Below are 14,520 nucleotides of genomic sequence, written 5' to 3'. Positions count from 1 at the left end.
CTCATCAGGATCTTCATCTTCAGAGACAGAGAGAAGGGGGGCTGCGGGGGAAGCAGCAGCTGAATGCAAGGTCGGAGAAGAGACAGAGGGGGCTGTGGGGGAAGAAGCAGCTGAGCTCAGGGGTGGAGCTTTAGAGGCAGCACCAGGAGCAGTCGGGATCACATAAGGTGGTGGGTAATCTTCAAGTTCAGGACAAGTTTGAATTGCTTTCTTTTGAAGCTTATTTATTTCTGGGCAGACTGGACAGACCAAATTCAAAACCTTTGGAGGGACTAACAGGCCACATTGTTTTAAAATGTCCTGTTGGATGCTCAAATTTAAGAAAAACCCTGCATATAATTCTTCATCCATCCGCCCTTGTATAGCAAGAATATCTGTAAGCTTATTAATAATATCCAAGTCCACAGACCCTTCTCTTAGCCAAGGTTGTTGCCCAAGGCCCATAAAATAAGTTGGCCACACATCAACACAAAGCACTACTAGACGTTGTCTGACAGAGTTAAACTTAACAGCCACTTGAAAAATCCCAATTTTTCAAAACACATTGCAGAGGATTACATTTTGAGTTAATTTGTTTGTTTAAATTACTCTGACGATTCTCTTTTTTTTCTTTTTTTTTTCAAGATAGTTTCTCGGCTTCCTCCCTTTTCACTTAATTAATTTGGAATTTTGTAATTAATTTTTCCTTTGGAGGACTAGTCGGGGAGATCAGCTGCCTATCTTATTCCAAAATTACCAAAACCTCTGCAAAAAAAAAAATTACATACCAATTCAATTATTTCTCTTAACTCACTCTATCCTGTATTAGAAGACAGTTTCTTGGCTTCCTCTTTTCTTACATTTATTCATTTATTTTTATGCTTATCTATAGAGGATAGAGAGATCAACCTCCTGCCTTATTCCAGGATTTCCAAAGCTTTTTGTATTTCTTTTACTTACCAAGGCGCCTGTTGCAATTTCTCCCGTCAGCAGAGAAGCATGAAACCTCATTGAATTTGGGCGTTCAGGTTCATCAGACATGGACCTCACCATTGACGTTGAAGCATAGAATCTTCCAGGTCAAACACCTGGGAGCGCTCTAAGACTCACAATTCAGTTGCCGCTGATTTCGTCCTGCTGAGAATTGAAGGCTCGCTGGGACCTTTACAGGGGTCTCCAGATGTGAGGGGAGAGCCATTGTGGTTTCCACCACGTTTAGGCGCCAGGATGTAAGGTTTTCCAGTTAGCCTCACAATTGCCCCAGCATTACTCAGGAATTTAAAAGAGCCAAAGAAACTCCTGAGCCGAGGTTTCAGCAAGCAAACAACTTTTACTTTGATCAAAATAGAGTTGGGTGACCCCATCTCTCTTCGTGGCTGGTAGAGAGATGAAGGCAACAACCAGAAAAGATGTCTTCCACCTTTTATACCTTTTCAGAACAAAGAGATCAGGTCTTGGTACTAGGCATAAGATGGCACAAAAAAACAATTCTTAGATGATGACTCATACACAGCAACCCAGGCTCCATCCGTAACTCCTTTTCCCCCTCCCCTTACTGTGCTCTTTTCATATAAGCAATCACCTATACCTAAAGCATGAAGCCTTTACTTTTACAATATATATATGTATATGTATATGTATGTATATATGTTTATATATGTATATGTATGTATGTATATATGTATATATATGTATATAGGTCTTTGGTTGTTCGGGTTTTCTCCCGCGTAAACTTGGAAGTGTCTTGGCGACGTTTCGACGAAGTCACATTCGTCATCTTCAGGCTGGTGTTTTCAGCTTCTTGCTTTGAGCAGCAATGTGTGGTCTTAGCTGTTTCTTCCTTTTAACTGCCAGTGGGGGTATGAACTGATTGGGTGGGAGCTTGGCTGTGTTCTGATTGGGTGGAGGTGTGTTCTGAATGGTTAGGGGCTTGGCTGTGCTCTGATTGGCTGGGGGAGTGTTCTGTTTGGTTGTGCTCAGGTTAGTCTGAGTTGCAGAGGGGTTTAAGATTTTGGGGTTATGGAGTCGTTTGTCAATAAGGGCGGGTTTCCAAATGGCTGGTAGGCGGGAGGTATCATCTCGCTTGTTCATGCTGTGTGGGCGTTTTTCTATCTCGATGGCTTCTCTGATTATTCTGTTATTAAAATGTTCACTTTTGGCAATGGTTCTGGTATTTTTAAAGTCAATTTCATGTCCTGTGGCTTTAAGGTGTTGGACCAGGGAAGATGTTGGTTCCTCTTTTTTGACTGAGTTCTTATGTTCTTCAATGCGTGCACTTATTCTTCTGTTGGTTTGTCCGATGTATGTGGTGGGACAAGTGGTGCATGGGATTTCGTATACTCCTTGATTTTCTAATTCAATTTTATCTTTGGGGTTTCTAAGGATGGTAGATATTTTTCTGTTTGTGCAGAATGCTGTTTTGATGTTGTGTTTATGGAGGATCTTACTGATTCTGTCTGTGGTGCCTTTTATGTATGGGAGGAGGCTTTGCCGTTTTCTTGTTCTTTGTCTTGGATTTTAGTGGGGGTTTCTTTTTGGATTAGGTTTGTAATCTTATTTCTATGGAATCCATTGGATGTTAGTATATTGGTGAGAGTGTGTAGTTCGGATTTTAGGTGTTGTTCGTCAGCTAAGCGTTTTGTTCTGGAGATGAGTGTCTTGGCTACAGAGTTGATCTGTGCTGGGTGGTGGTGTGAGAGCGTGCAGATAGCGGTTTGTGTGTGTATATGTATATATATATATTATATATTATATGTGTGTGTGTATATATATATATATATATAGCATCTGATCAAGCAATTAACTACAAAATAATGATTACAAAATAACAAAACAATGATTACATGATAACACTATAAGTATCAATATAAAATGGTTACTATATATAAAATAAATGCTAATATCAAACTTAAACATACTAAAATCATAAGCACAATAAAATCCCTTCATCAGTCACTTAGCTAGAGGGGGTCTCTCCCTTCTAGTCCCTGGAACACTTCCCTTACTCCTCGGCCAGCCGAGTGCCTCTTAGCTGCATGAGGTCAGTTATCTTAACTAGTGTGATGTCAATAATTATCAAATCTAATTCCATGTTGGTAGCCAACTGGTACCAGTCTCTGAGAAGATTGGGCACCCCTCTGGGTAGACAATTGTAATACAGTTCTTCATTTAATCTGTCTTGGAAGTGGTAACATGTGTTCAGACCACCTTTTTACACAAGCCACCAGGCTACGAAGTTCTCTAATGTATTCAGCAACCAGTCCATTGTATACATCTTCGGTTTAGAAAACTTAGCCTCTGGGATTCTCTTTATAGCACAGTCCGTTGGTTGATGAGGTGGGAGTACATCACATTCTGAAAAAAGTGATTTCACATCAGCTATCTATTTTTCCTTAAATAAAAAGATGAGATCATCTGAATTTGCATTAGAAAATCTATATAATAAAACTCTAGTATAGACTTCAGATTTAGAGCAAGATTTATCAATGTGCATTATAACTGAAGTCCTCCACTTTGTTTCTGTCCTTTTTCATTCTCTCTCACTGTTAACACTGTTTTGTATTGTAACTTTAACTTGTAAGCTGTGTTTTGTTTGCTGATTTACAAAAGGACCATTCCCTTTAAATACTATTTGATTGAAAGATACACAATGAGAAATAGAAAATACTGAATGAGAAATTGTTTGAGGAAGGGGTATTGAACACATGCTATTTAATAATTTGCAAAGAAAGGAACTTTGTAATAATTGCATAGGGTCTGTTTTGAGCCTGATTAGTCCTTTCACTAATAGCCTCTTTTCAGTGCTGTGCAAAAAATGCAATTCTTGGCACATTTGAAAGCAAAACGAAATGCCAAACAATAAGAACATATAATTACTTTTTAAGAACATGATAATTACTTTTTAAAAGCCTTAACTTTTGGTCTATATTGTTCTAATTATACAGTCTATATCAGTGGTTCTCAACCTGTGGGTCGGGACCCCATTTGGGGTCGAATGACCATTTCATGGGGGTCGCCAAACCATGCTGTCCGCCATTTTTTTCCCTTTTCCCTAGCTGTCCTACTCCCTCTTATTGGTGGCCACACCCACTTGGGGGTCACCACAACATGGGGAACTGTATTATGGGGTCACGGCATTAGAAAGGTTGAGAATCACTGGTCTATATTGTTCTAATTATACAGTTTATTAAGGATGTGCAAAATGTTTCATATTCAAATGTTTTTGAATTTTTGAATTTAAATTGTCCCTTTTTGAGTATAGCTGCTTGGATCATTTTTGAAATGTTTTTAACTCAAACAGAAAATATTTTCAATGTGAGATGGGACATTTTGTATTTGATACAGGAGATCTTAAAATGAAAACTTCAAATTAAAAAACTGCACGCAGATCCATAGAGTGCACTCCTGGGACTTTGTATGAATGTAATGGACAAGTCCATACAATAAAGCAGTTATAAGACAATCCATAAAAATGCACATGTAAGATAGTTACTGCATTTGGTTCTGTTCCAATGAGTATATTGCATTAAAATCTCACTAAGCATTTAATCTTTTGCATCCACACATGCCAATAAGTGAATCATGGTGCCTTTCCCAAGCCTTGTATGAACAGGATTGGGGTAAGGGATTTCTTTATTGTCATAATTAAACTGTTGCTTGCATAAGCTTTATAAAGTAAGTTATATGCTTCTCAGGCAATATCCAAAGTAGGGTCCTTTAATTCATTGCAATTAAATCTATCAATACACTGAAATATTTGGCTTTTTGTTATAGAACTTGCTTGCAGGTAATGTATTAATTTCGTGCTATATTTTAATTTCAACATCAACTATTTTTATTAGAAAAAACTGAATACTCTGAATAAAAAAAGATGCAATTGGTATTCAATGATTTTCTTTGCATTTGAAATGTATATTTCCTAAAACAGAACAAAATAGTGATCAATTTTCTTTTCTATATTTAGATAGGGTAAGTTGCTTGAAGGTAGAACATTATTTATTTTTATTGTTTATTAATTGCTATGTTTGCCCACATTATTAACAAAACAACTCTGGGTGGGTTTCAGCAGAATAAAAGCCTAATTATAAAAACATTAAGAGCATTAAAAAAGATTAAAATCAACAAGGATTGGATAAAACTAAGAAGCAATAGCAAATAGAATGGAGTTGGATTTTTTTTCTTAACCCACTAGCCACCTCCACCATGATGCACTCCTTTTGGGGCCCAAGCCAAATGGTAGATCCACTTTTGAGGCCTTTTCAAGGCTAAAAGGATAGGCAAGTCTCTCACCTCCAGCGGCTTAATATTCCACAGGTGAGAGACATGGCTGCAAAAGCTCTTCTCTGGACCCTGACAGCCCAGGTCCCTTGACCAACAGGGTCTGCAAGCTTGCCCATTTTGCCAGAGTGAGTGGGATGGGCCAATCCATTGGGGTGAGATAGTTCTCCATGTAGGCTGGTGCCATGCCATGAAAGGCTTTAACCAAAAATCAGAGAGAAAAACTTTGGAAGGATTCGCCATAATGTATCAAGCAGTTAAATATGGTGTTGAGAAGTTTGTGCTTTAAGACTTGTGAGATTCAATTAATGTAGCCTTACCATGAAGTAGAATTAATTCATGCAGTCATATTTCCTGTCTCTGATTTACATGTGAGGGCTGACATCAATCTTGCAAGTCTGAAAGCATACATTTTCCGCCTCCATTCTCAACTTCTTGATCCATTAGGACAGGTTTTTCCTAAGTTCCTTTCTCTGACTGCCAAGTCACTGGGGATTTCTGCCTTTTGTGAATGATTTGTTTTCCTAGGCAGCATCTCTTCCCCTGTTCCCAAAGGTCATCCAGGCATTATGTTGTTGTTGTTGTTGTTAATTGCGAAGTCGTGTCCGACCCATCGCGACCCCATGGACAACGTTCCTCCAGGTCTTCCTGTCCTCCACCATCTTCTGGAGTCCATTTAAGTTCACACCTACTGCTTCAGTGACTCCATCCAGCCATCTCATTCTCTGTCGTCCCTTCTTCTATTGCCCTCAATCTTTCCCAGCATTAGGCCCTTCTCCAGTGAGTCCTTCCTTCTCATTAGGTGGCCAAAGTATTTGAGTTTCAACTTCAGGATCTGGCCTTCTAAAGAGCAGTCGGGGTTGATCTCTTCTAGGACTGACTGGTTTGAACGCCTTGCAGTCCAAGGGACTCGCAGGAGTTTCTCCAGCACCATAGTTCAAAGGCCTCAATTCTTTGGCGCTCAGCCTTTCTTATGGTCCAACTTTCACAGCCATACATTGCAACTGGGAAAACCATGGCCTGGACTATACGCACTTTTGTTGGCAGGGTGATGTCTCTGCTTTTTAGTATGCTGTCTAGATTTGCCATAGCTTTCCTCCCCAGGAGCAAGCGTCTTTTAATTTCTTGGCTGCAGTCCCCATCTGAGGTGATCTTGGAGCCCAGAAAAATAAAATCTGTCACTACCTCCATTTCTTCCCCATCTATTTGCCAGGAATTGAGAGGGCCGGATGCCATGATTTTGGTTTTCTTAATGTTGAGTTTCAAGCCAACTTTTGCACTCTCCTTCTTCACCCGCATCAAGAGGCTCTTTAGTTCCTCTTCACTTTCTGCCATTAGAGTGGTATCATCTGCATATCTTAGGTTGTTGATATTTCTCCCGGCAATCTTAATTCCAACTTTTGATTCATCTAGCCCTGCCTTTCTCATGATGTGCTCTGCATATAAGTTAAATAGGCAGGGCGACAGTATACAGCCTTGCCGGACTCCTTTTCCAATTTTGAACCAATCAGTGGTTCCGTGTCCAGTTCTCACTGTTGCTTCTTGACCCGCATATAGGTTTCTCAAGAGACAAATAAGGTGGTCTGGTATTCCCATCTCTTTAAGAACTTGCCACAATTTGTTGTGATCCACACAATCAAAGGCTTTAGCATAGTCAATGAAGCATAAGTAGATGTTTTTCTGGAACTCCCTAGCTTTCTCCATGATCCAGCGTATGTTGGCAATTTGATCTCTAGTTCCTCTGCCTCTTCGAAATCCTGCCTGTACTTCTGTTAGTTCTCGATCCACATACTGCTGGAGTCTAGCTTGTAGGATTTTAAGCATAACTTTACTAGCATGTGAAATGAGTGCAATGGTGCGATAGTTTGAACATTCTTTGGCATTGCCTTTCTTTGGAATTGGAATGTAAACTGACCTTTTCCAATCCTGTGGCCACTGTTGAGTTTTCCAAATTTGCTGGCAAATTGAGTGTAGCACTTTTACTGCATCGTCTTTTAAGATTTTGAATAGCTCAGCTGGAATACTGTCACCTCCACTAGCTTTGTTGTTGCTCAGATTTTCTAAGGCCCATTTCACTTCACATTCTAGGATGTCTGGTTCGAGGTCAGTGACCATCTCATTGTGGTTATCTGGGATGTTAAGCTCATTCTTGTATAGTTCTTCTGTGTAGTTTTGCCATCTCTTCTTAATCTCTTCTGCCTCTGTTAGGTCCCTGCCATTTTGGTCCTTTATCATGCCCATCTTTGCATGAAACGTTCCCTTCATATCTCCAATTTTCTTGAAGAGATCTCTGGTCCTCCCTATTCTGTTGTTTTCTTCTATTTCTTTGCACTGTTCATTTAAGAAGGCATTCTTATCTCTTCTAGCTATTCTCTGGAATTCTGCATTCAATTGGGTGTATCTTTCTCTTTCTCCTTTGTCTTTCGCTTCCCTTCTTTCCTCAGCTATTTCCAAAGTTTCCTCAGACAGCCATTTTGCTTTCTTGCATTTCTTTTTCTTTGGGATGGTTTTAGTTGCTACCTCTTGTACAATGTTGCGAACTTCCATCCATAGTTCTTCAGGCACTCTGTCTATCAGATCTAATTCCTTAAATCTATTTGTCACCTCTACTGTATATTCATCAGGAATATGATTTAGTTCATACCTGAGTGGCCTAGTGCTTTTCCCTACTTTTTTCAATTTAAGCCTAAATTTTGCAACGAGAAGCTCATGATCTGAGCCACAGTCAGCTTCTGGTCTTGTTTTTACTGACTGTATAGAGCTTCTCCATCTTTGGCTGCAGAGCACATAGTCAATCTGATTTCTATGTTGACCGTCTGGTGATGTCCATGTGTAGAGCCGTCTCTTGGGTTGTTGGAAAAGAGTGTTTGTTATGACCATCGTATTCTCTTGACAAAATTCTATTAGCCTGTGCCCTGCTTCATTTTGTACTCCAAGGCCAAACTTGCCTGTTATTCCGGTTATCTTTTGGCTTCTTACCTTAGCATTCCAATCCCCCATGATGATAAGGACATCATTTTTTGGTGTTAATTCTATAAGGTGCTGTAGGGCTTCATAGAACCGGTCAATTTCATCCTCTTCAGCACCAGTGGTTGGGGCATAGATTTGGATTATTGTGATATTGAATGGTTTGCCTTGGATTCGAATTGAGATCATTCTGTCATTTTGGGGATTGTATCCCAGTATTGCTTTTCCTATTCTTTTATTGACTATGAAGGCTACTCCATTTCTTCTGAGGGATTCTTGCCCACAGTAGTATATCTGATGGTCATCTGAGTTAAATTCACCCATTCCTGTCCATTTTAGTTAGCTGATTCCTAAGATGTCGATGTTCAGTCTTGTCATCTCTTTTTTGACTACGTCTAGCTTGCCTTGATTCATGGATCTTACATTCCAGGTTCCTATGGAGAAAAAATCTTTACAGCATCGGACTTTCCTTTCACCACCAGATATATCCACAGCTGAGCGTCCTTTCGGCTTTGGCCCAGTCGCTTCATTCTTTCTGGCGCTACTAGTACTAGCCCTCTGCTCTTCCCCAGTAGCATATTGGACACCTTCCGACCTGAGGGGCTCATCTTCCAGCGTCATATCTTTTTCCTTTTAGTACTGTCCATAGGGTTTTCATGGCAAAGATACTGGAGTGGTTTGCCATTTCCTTCTCCAGTGGATCACATTTTGTCAGAACTCTCTGCTATGACCTGTCCGTCTTGGGTGGCCCTGCACGGCATAGCTTATAGCTTCATTGAGTTACGCAAGCCCCTTCGCCACGACAAGGCAGTAATCCATAAAGGGGGGCATTATGTTACAATAATTTAAGCACTGAAGTGAACATATTTCATGTATGATGTGGCAGTTACATAGACTTAATGTTATTTGTATACACTAGACCTAATGTTTGGTTGAATTGCTTAAGGAATTTAAATTTTGGGAATTACAAAGGATGCTTAGAGAGTACCAGCTTGCAGAAAAAGATTTAGATAAAAACAATGGCCATGTATTGTCAAAATAATGCAAATGTAGAAATTTAAAACCTTTTCTGCAAAACATACCCTCCTAATTAAAAAAAACCCTCCAAATACATCAGAACTACTTTTATAGTTTTGAATTCAGATAAATATTGAATGAATAAAAATTAATTTGGTTACTAGGCATGTGTATGTGTATTTATGAGATTTTTTTTGTTTAGAATTGACTAGAAAGAATAACGATGTAACATTATAACAATGTTAGAATGCCTGAGATGCATATGATTATACTTTTTAAGACAAATGTGTTCCTTTGATGTGTTATGTCTTTTTTCATGTTTTCCTAATTCAGCTATTTGTCTTTTTGCGTGTCTAGCTTTTTTTCTTGGTGTTGTGTGCTTGCAATTGTATTAAACCAGAACTGCATGTTGCTGGATTATTGCATTTGAATAGTAAATCCTAATTTGTATTGAAATGTTTTAGCTATTCTATCTATAGATTTAAAAATGTACTTCCTTTTAATTGGGTTCTCACATATTTATTTAAAACTGCTCAGTAGCTAAAGTTCTTTGGTCAGTGTATAGTAAAACATACAGAGATGAGGAATAATGAAATGCAAAAATAAAAACACCATAGAAATCAGGGGGCAGCCAAGAGAACTTTTCAAAAACTAAAAGAACAAAAATTAACATATAATTAAAAATAAATTAAGAAGCATATGATAATAGGAAGGTTTCACCTGGCATTGAAATGAAGAGAATTTGCACATCAATTGAACATCTTGGAAGAAAGAATTCCATAAATGGAGTATACAGCAATTTGCTGTATATCGGGCTGCCTATTAACCCCAGTAAGTAGAACAGAACACTAATCAACTCAAAACAAAATTTAAAACTACTTTATTTAAGATTGTCTATAGTAGTGATCCCAACTTTTTTGGCACCAGGGAATGGTTTTATGGAAAACAATTTCGGGGCAGGGGGATGGGTTTCCTCTGCAACCTAGAACTTGCACATGTGTAAATGAAGCTTCACTTACTCGCCCGTTTCTTGTACAGCCCGATTCCTAACAGTTTGTGGCCTGGTACCAGTCCACAGCCCGGGATTTGAGGAGCTCTGGTCTCTAGTAACAGAATCTTTTACAGCTGATAGTGCTCCACACCATTCTACCCTGCCTCCTTCTTACGCTTCAGTAATTCAGGGAAGTATCTTCTTGAGCTGCTTCCAAATATTATTCATTTGTCTGGATACAAAATATATTTCAGACCCTTTTCACAAGTAATGGTTTATACATATTTCCATCAGGATCATCTTCCTGGCCTCTCACTTCATAATTACACTCAACATTTTTTCATATTACTTACTAGCATAACATCATACTTTCATTGCAATTTATGATATTTTTTTTAAAAAACTGTTCTGTACTGGAAAAAGCATTGTAGGTTTATATTTATGCTTAAAACAATTGCTGCATTCAAAAAAAATACATTTTAAGGAGATACCAGTAATCATATTCTTATTAATTTTGATGTACAAATGGGTCCAGTCACCTGTCTCATTCCATCTATTCATTTCATGTCTGTTAGCAGAATAATTTTTCCTATTCTAACTTATTCAATTGGAATGTTGCAATTTACCCCCAAACTCAATGGATTCCTCCATTAAATTTATTGGGGTGTAACCTATATCAATTTATAAGTTCCTATTCTATACTTGTGATAATAAATGATATAATGTGTACTAGATTGAGTCTTTTGTTTATCATTTGTTCATAATTCAATTTATTCCTTTACTCAGTCCATAAGATTAGTCTACCTTCATTTAAATATAGTATCTTTCTCTTTTCTCTTAGTTTCAGATATACACAATTTGTTTCTTTTTCTTTTATTCATGTCATTTATTAATTCCTGTTCTTTGCCATTTTCTTCTCTTATGTTCCAAATCACAATCAGCCATATGCTATGATCATCATACATGTTGTCCTCAACTTTTCTTTTTGATTTTAGTAAGGTGGATATCTACATTCTAAAGATTAGTATCTTTTTAAGAAGATGGAGAAGGCATAGATTAACATATCAGACTGATATGTGTGCCACTTACAGAATTCCTTCCTAATGGTATAAGCATTGTTTTTGTGCACAGTTTGGCTAGTATACTACAAGCATAACCAAAGCCCAATTATGTCCAAGCATGCTTACTTGGTTTCTGATAAAGAGACCCTCTTGTAAACTAACATACTGTTCCCATCACATTGACAGTATCTGAATGTTATTGTTTTACATTTAGAAGATTAAAAAATGGATACAAGTATAATGTAGAACCTGAAGCTTTTTTAAAAAAATAATTTAGTAATTCAATGAAAACATAATCTCTAAGTGAAAATTTTAATTTTAGCCTGAATTTTCATAATTAATTTTATATTTGTTGTATGCTTTTTTTATAGCATTTGAACAGCTTGAGAAAGCTTTAAGTGCAGCTCAGATGGCTGAAGAAGCCCACAAGAAATTGCAGGCAGAAATGGATGAAAAAATCAAAGCTATTGAAAAAGCAAATGAAGAAAAATGTGTGAGCCTTCAACAGGAATTAACAAGGATGAAGCAGGAAGTGGTTAGTATTAATAAAATAGATTCAGAGTTAATCATGATAATATTACATAATCTCTGACTCATCATAGCAATTGGGAACCAAATTTCTGTTTCTAAGTGATGTGATGATAAAGCGTGATCACATTGCTCCTTGTAATTGCAGTTGCTATTGTTAGTTGAATTCTATGATTGTTAGGTGAGGCAGCTTCCTACACCAAAATCAATTGAGAAGCTAGCAGGAAGTCGTAAGTCCCAAGCCCTCAGAGAGGTATATCTGTTAATGGATGGGGGAGGATGTGAGTGGGTGGGGGAGGGTCATTGTGCAGGTTGAGGATGATGTGTGAGAGGCATCTCTTGGGCTAGGGAAAACATTTGGGTGCAAGGGATGTGAGGATGGGTTGTGGAGGTTGTGGAGTGGGTTGGGGGCATGAGTGGGTCTGAAGGGATACTCAAATAAGTCAACATATGTAAAAAGGTCTATGCAGATCAAAGAAAGGGCTGGTACTGAATAAGTCAGGATGAGTGCATGGGGTGCATGACTGGTTGGTATGCATGAGTGCAGGGGGCTAAGGGAAGGTATGCAGGTGGGGGAGACTTGCGACCTTCCCTGCTGGCTTTCTAGAGAAGCTCAGCAGGGAAGGTTGTGTCAGCCTTTTAGGTATACCAGAGAGAAACAGACAAGATGAACTACAGGTAGTTTTTGACTTACAATCATTCATTCAGTGAATGTTTAATAGTACAGTGGTGCTGAATAAAGGGACTTATGACCCTGCCCAAACTTATGGCAGTTGCAGCATCCCCGTAGTCATGTGATTGTGATCTTGGTGTTTGGCAGTCCATTTACACTTAACAATGGGTTGCCAAGTGTCCCACAATCACATGATTGTCATTTACAATTTTCTCTGCTGCTCCTCCAGAAAGTCAACAGTGAAACCAGCAAGAAGGTTGAAGTCGCTACCACCTGTTTAGTTCCTGGGAGCTTGCTGAAAAAGCTCCATCATGAAATCAAAGATTAGATTCTGAAACAGAATCAGCTAGCCTGAAGTTTGGTTTTCCTTTTTCTGGCATGTCTCTGGGAAGTAGTCATAATGATTGTAGCCAGCCTCTCCATGTGCTCTCATGTGGTGGTCTGTTCCAACTGTTCCTTGACGTTTATCATGTTATGCTGATATTTGTTGATAGCAGTCAGAAGATATGATGAAAACTCTTTAATTTTACAACATATGGACAGATTTAACCATAGTTTCAACTGGGAACCTGTGACCATCCTAGACCAACCCAAGTCTAAAAACACTAGGGAATTCCTGAAAGTTTGGCTTTCTGACAAATTGGCTATCAATAGACATATAGACATAAACAACATCTACATATTGTGCAGAAAAGTCAACACCCAGATGACCATTAACATCAGACCATCAATCAAGAAACTGCCAAACAGGCGAACAGTTAACAGCCAAACCAAAGAACCTGTAAGACCACTCCCATTGACACTGATAGGGCAAGTCATAAGAATATAAACTGAAAGCAAATCCCAGTCTTTACTAGCACTGATGAAATTACCTCATTTAGATAATGAAACATCTACAAGAAACCAAGGTCAGAGGGCAACAAGGCGCCTGTAATTTAACCCTGAGCTACAAATATTTTTCTTTATGTTTACACAGCATACTAAGCTAAAAAGTATGAAAATTTCCCCATTTCTAGTTGCTTGCAGTACATTTTGTGAGTTACTCTAAGTTTCTATGAATTGGGATGTGTGATCTTGAAAAGAAATCTAGTTCTTAGAAACCAAAATAGCACTTTTGGATTTGAATGATTTAATAATTTACAGTGCTCAGTTTTTTAAAAGAAGATTTTGTTGACTTTGTGTGTTCATCTGCATTTAAAAAATTTGAATATATTCTTGAACTGAGTGTTTTAGTTTAGCACATTCTAGAAACACTCTTTTTATTAATACTGTTCTTACCTTACATGCTTTTGAATAGCTTGGGAAAGAGCATCTAACCACCAGGATTACAGGTAGTCTACAATTTACAACCATTTGATCAGCTATTCAAAATTATGGTGATGCTGAACAAAATGACTTTTGACCTGTACCTCAATTATGGCTGCTGCAGTGCCCCAGGGCCACATACCCAAAATTCAGATATTTTGCAATCTGTCCACCCTTACAACTATCCCCAGGGATCTTTCAACTGTCCCTTTCCACCTATCTCTCCCCCCCACCACATCCTGCTTCACTGTGTCCCTTGGGCCTATCTCACACCATAGGCCTGGAGCTTGCTTCCTATTCGACTGGGTCTGATACTTCTTCCTCTTCTTCATTACACCTCACTTCATTTATCTTTTCTGAAGATCACTTTTGGGAAGGAGTACCAGCTGATCTGTTGCACAGCCTTTCCTATACAGAGACTGCATGGTGCTGCCCAGAAGTGGGCATCATTTTGGGAGTGGTCACAGTTCTCACAATCCCAGAATTGTATTTGCTTCCAAAATGGTGCCCACTTCTGGGATGACACCATGCAGCCACTGTATAGGAAGGCAATCTTCAGAAAAAGTCAATAGACCAATGCTTGATGGGTTGAGGAGGCCCCACAGTGTGGGTCCCAGCTGGGCAGGAAGAAGAGCACTGTGTGCCTGAGGGAGTGGGGAGCCCTGGGAGTTACTGTATGCACCTGGCCCTTCCAAGGACCTCCCCAATCCCCTGAGGCACCC

General features: G+C 38.8%; 1 protein-coding gene across 16 annotated transcripts in view; it reads left to right on the top strand.

The window, feature by feature from the left end:
• Positions 1–14,520, top strand: part of LOC120305282 (golgin subfamily A member 4-like) — a 162,415-nt gene that overhangs the window by 42,271 nt on the left and 105,624 nt on the right. For all 16 annotated transcript variants that reach the window (XR_005555996.1, XR_005555994.1, XR_005555995.1 and 13 more), the window contains one exon: positions 11,664–11,827. Coding sequence is in view for 13 of the 16 variants with exons in the window: in XM_039336852.1 (XP_039192786.1) it covers positions 11,664–11,827 (164 nt within the window). In the remaining 3 variants the exon portion in view is untranslated. The remainder of the gene's footprint in view (positions 1–11,663; positions 11,828–14,520) is intronic.

The sequence above is a fragment of the Crotalus tigris genome, unplaced genomic scaffold, assembly GCF_016545835.1.
Source record: "Crotalus tigris isolate CLP2741 ecotype Arizona unplaced genomic scaffold, ASM1654583v1 scf7180000017666.379230911805:20528666, whole genome shotgun sequence".
Taxonomy (NCBI): Eukaryota; Metazoa; Chordata; class Lepidosauria; order Squamata; family Viperidae; genus Crotalus; species Crotalus tigris.
This window is presented reverse-complemented; position numbering and strand designations above follow the sequence as displayed.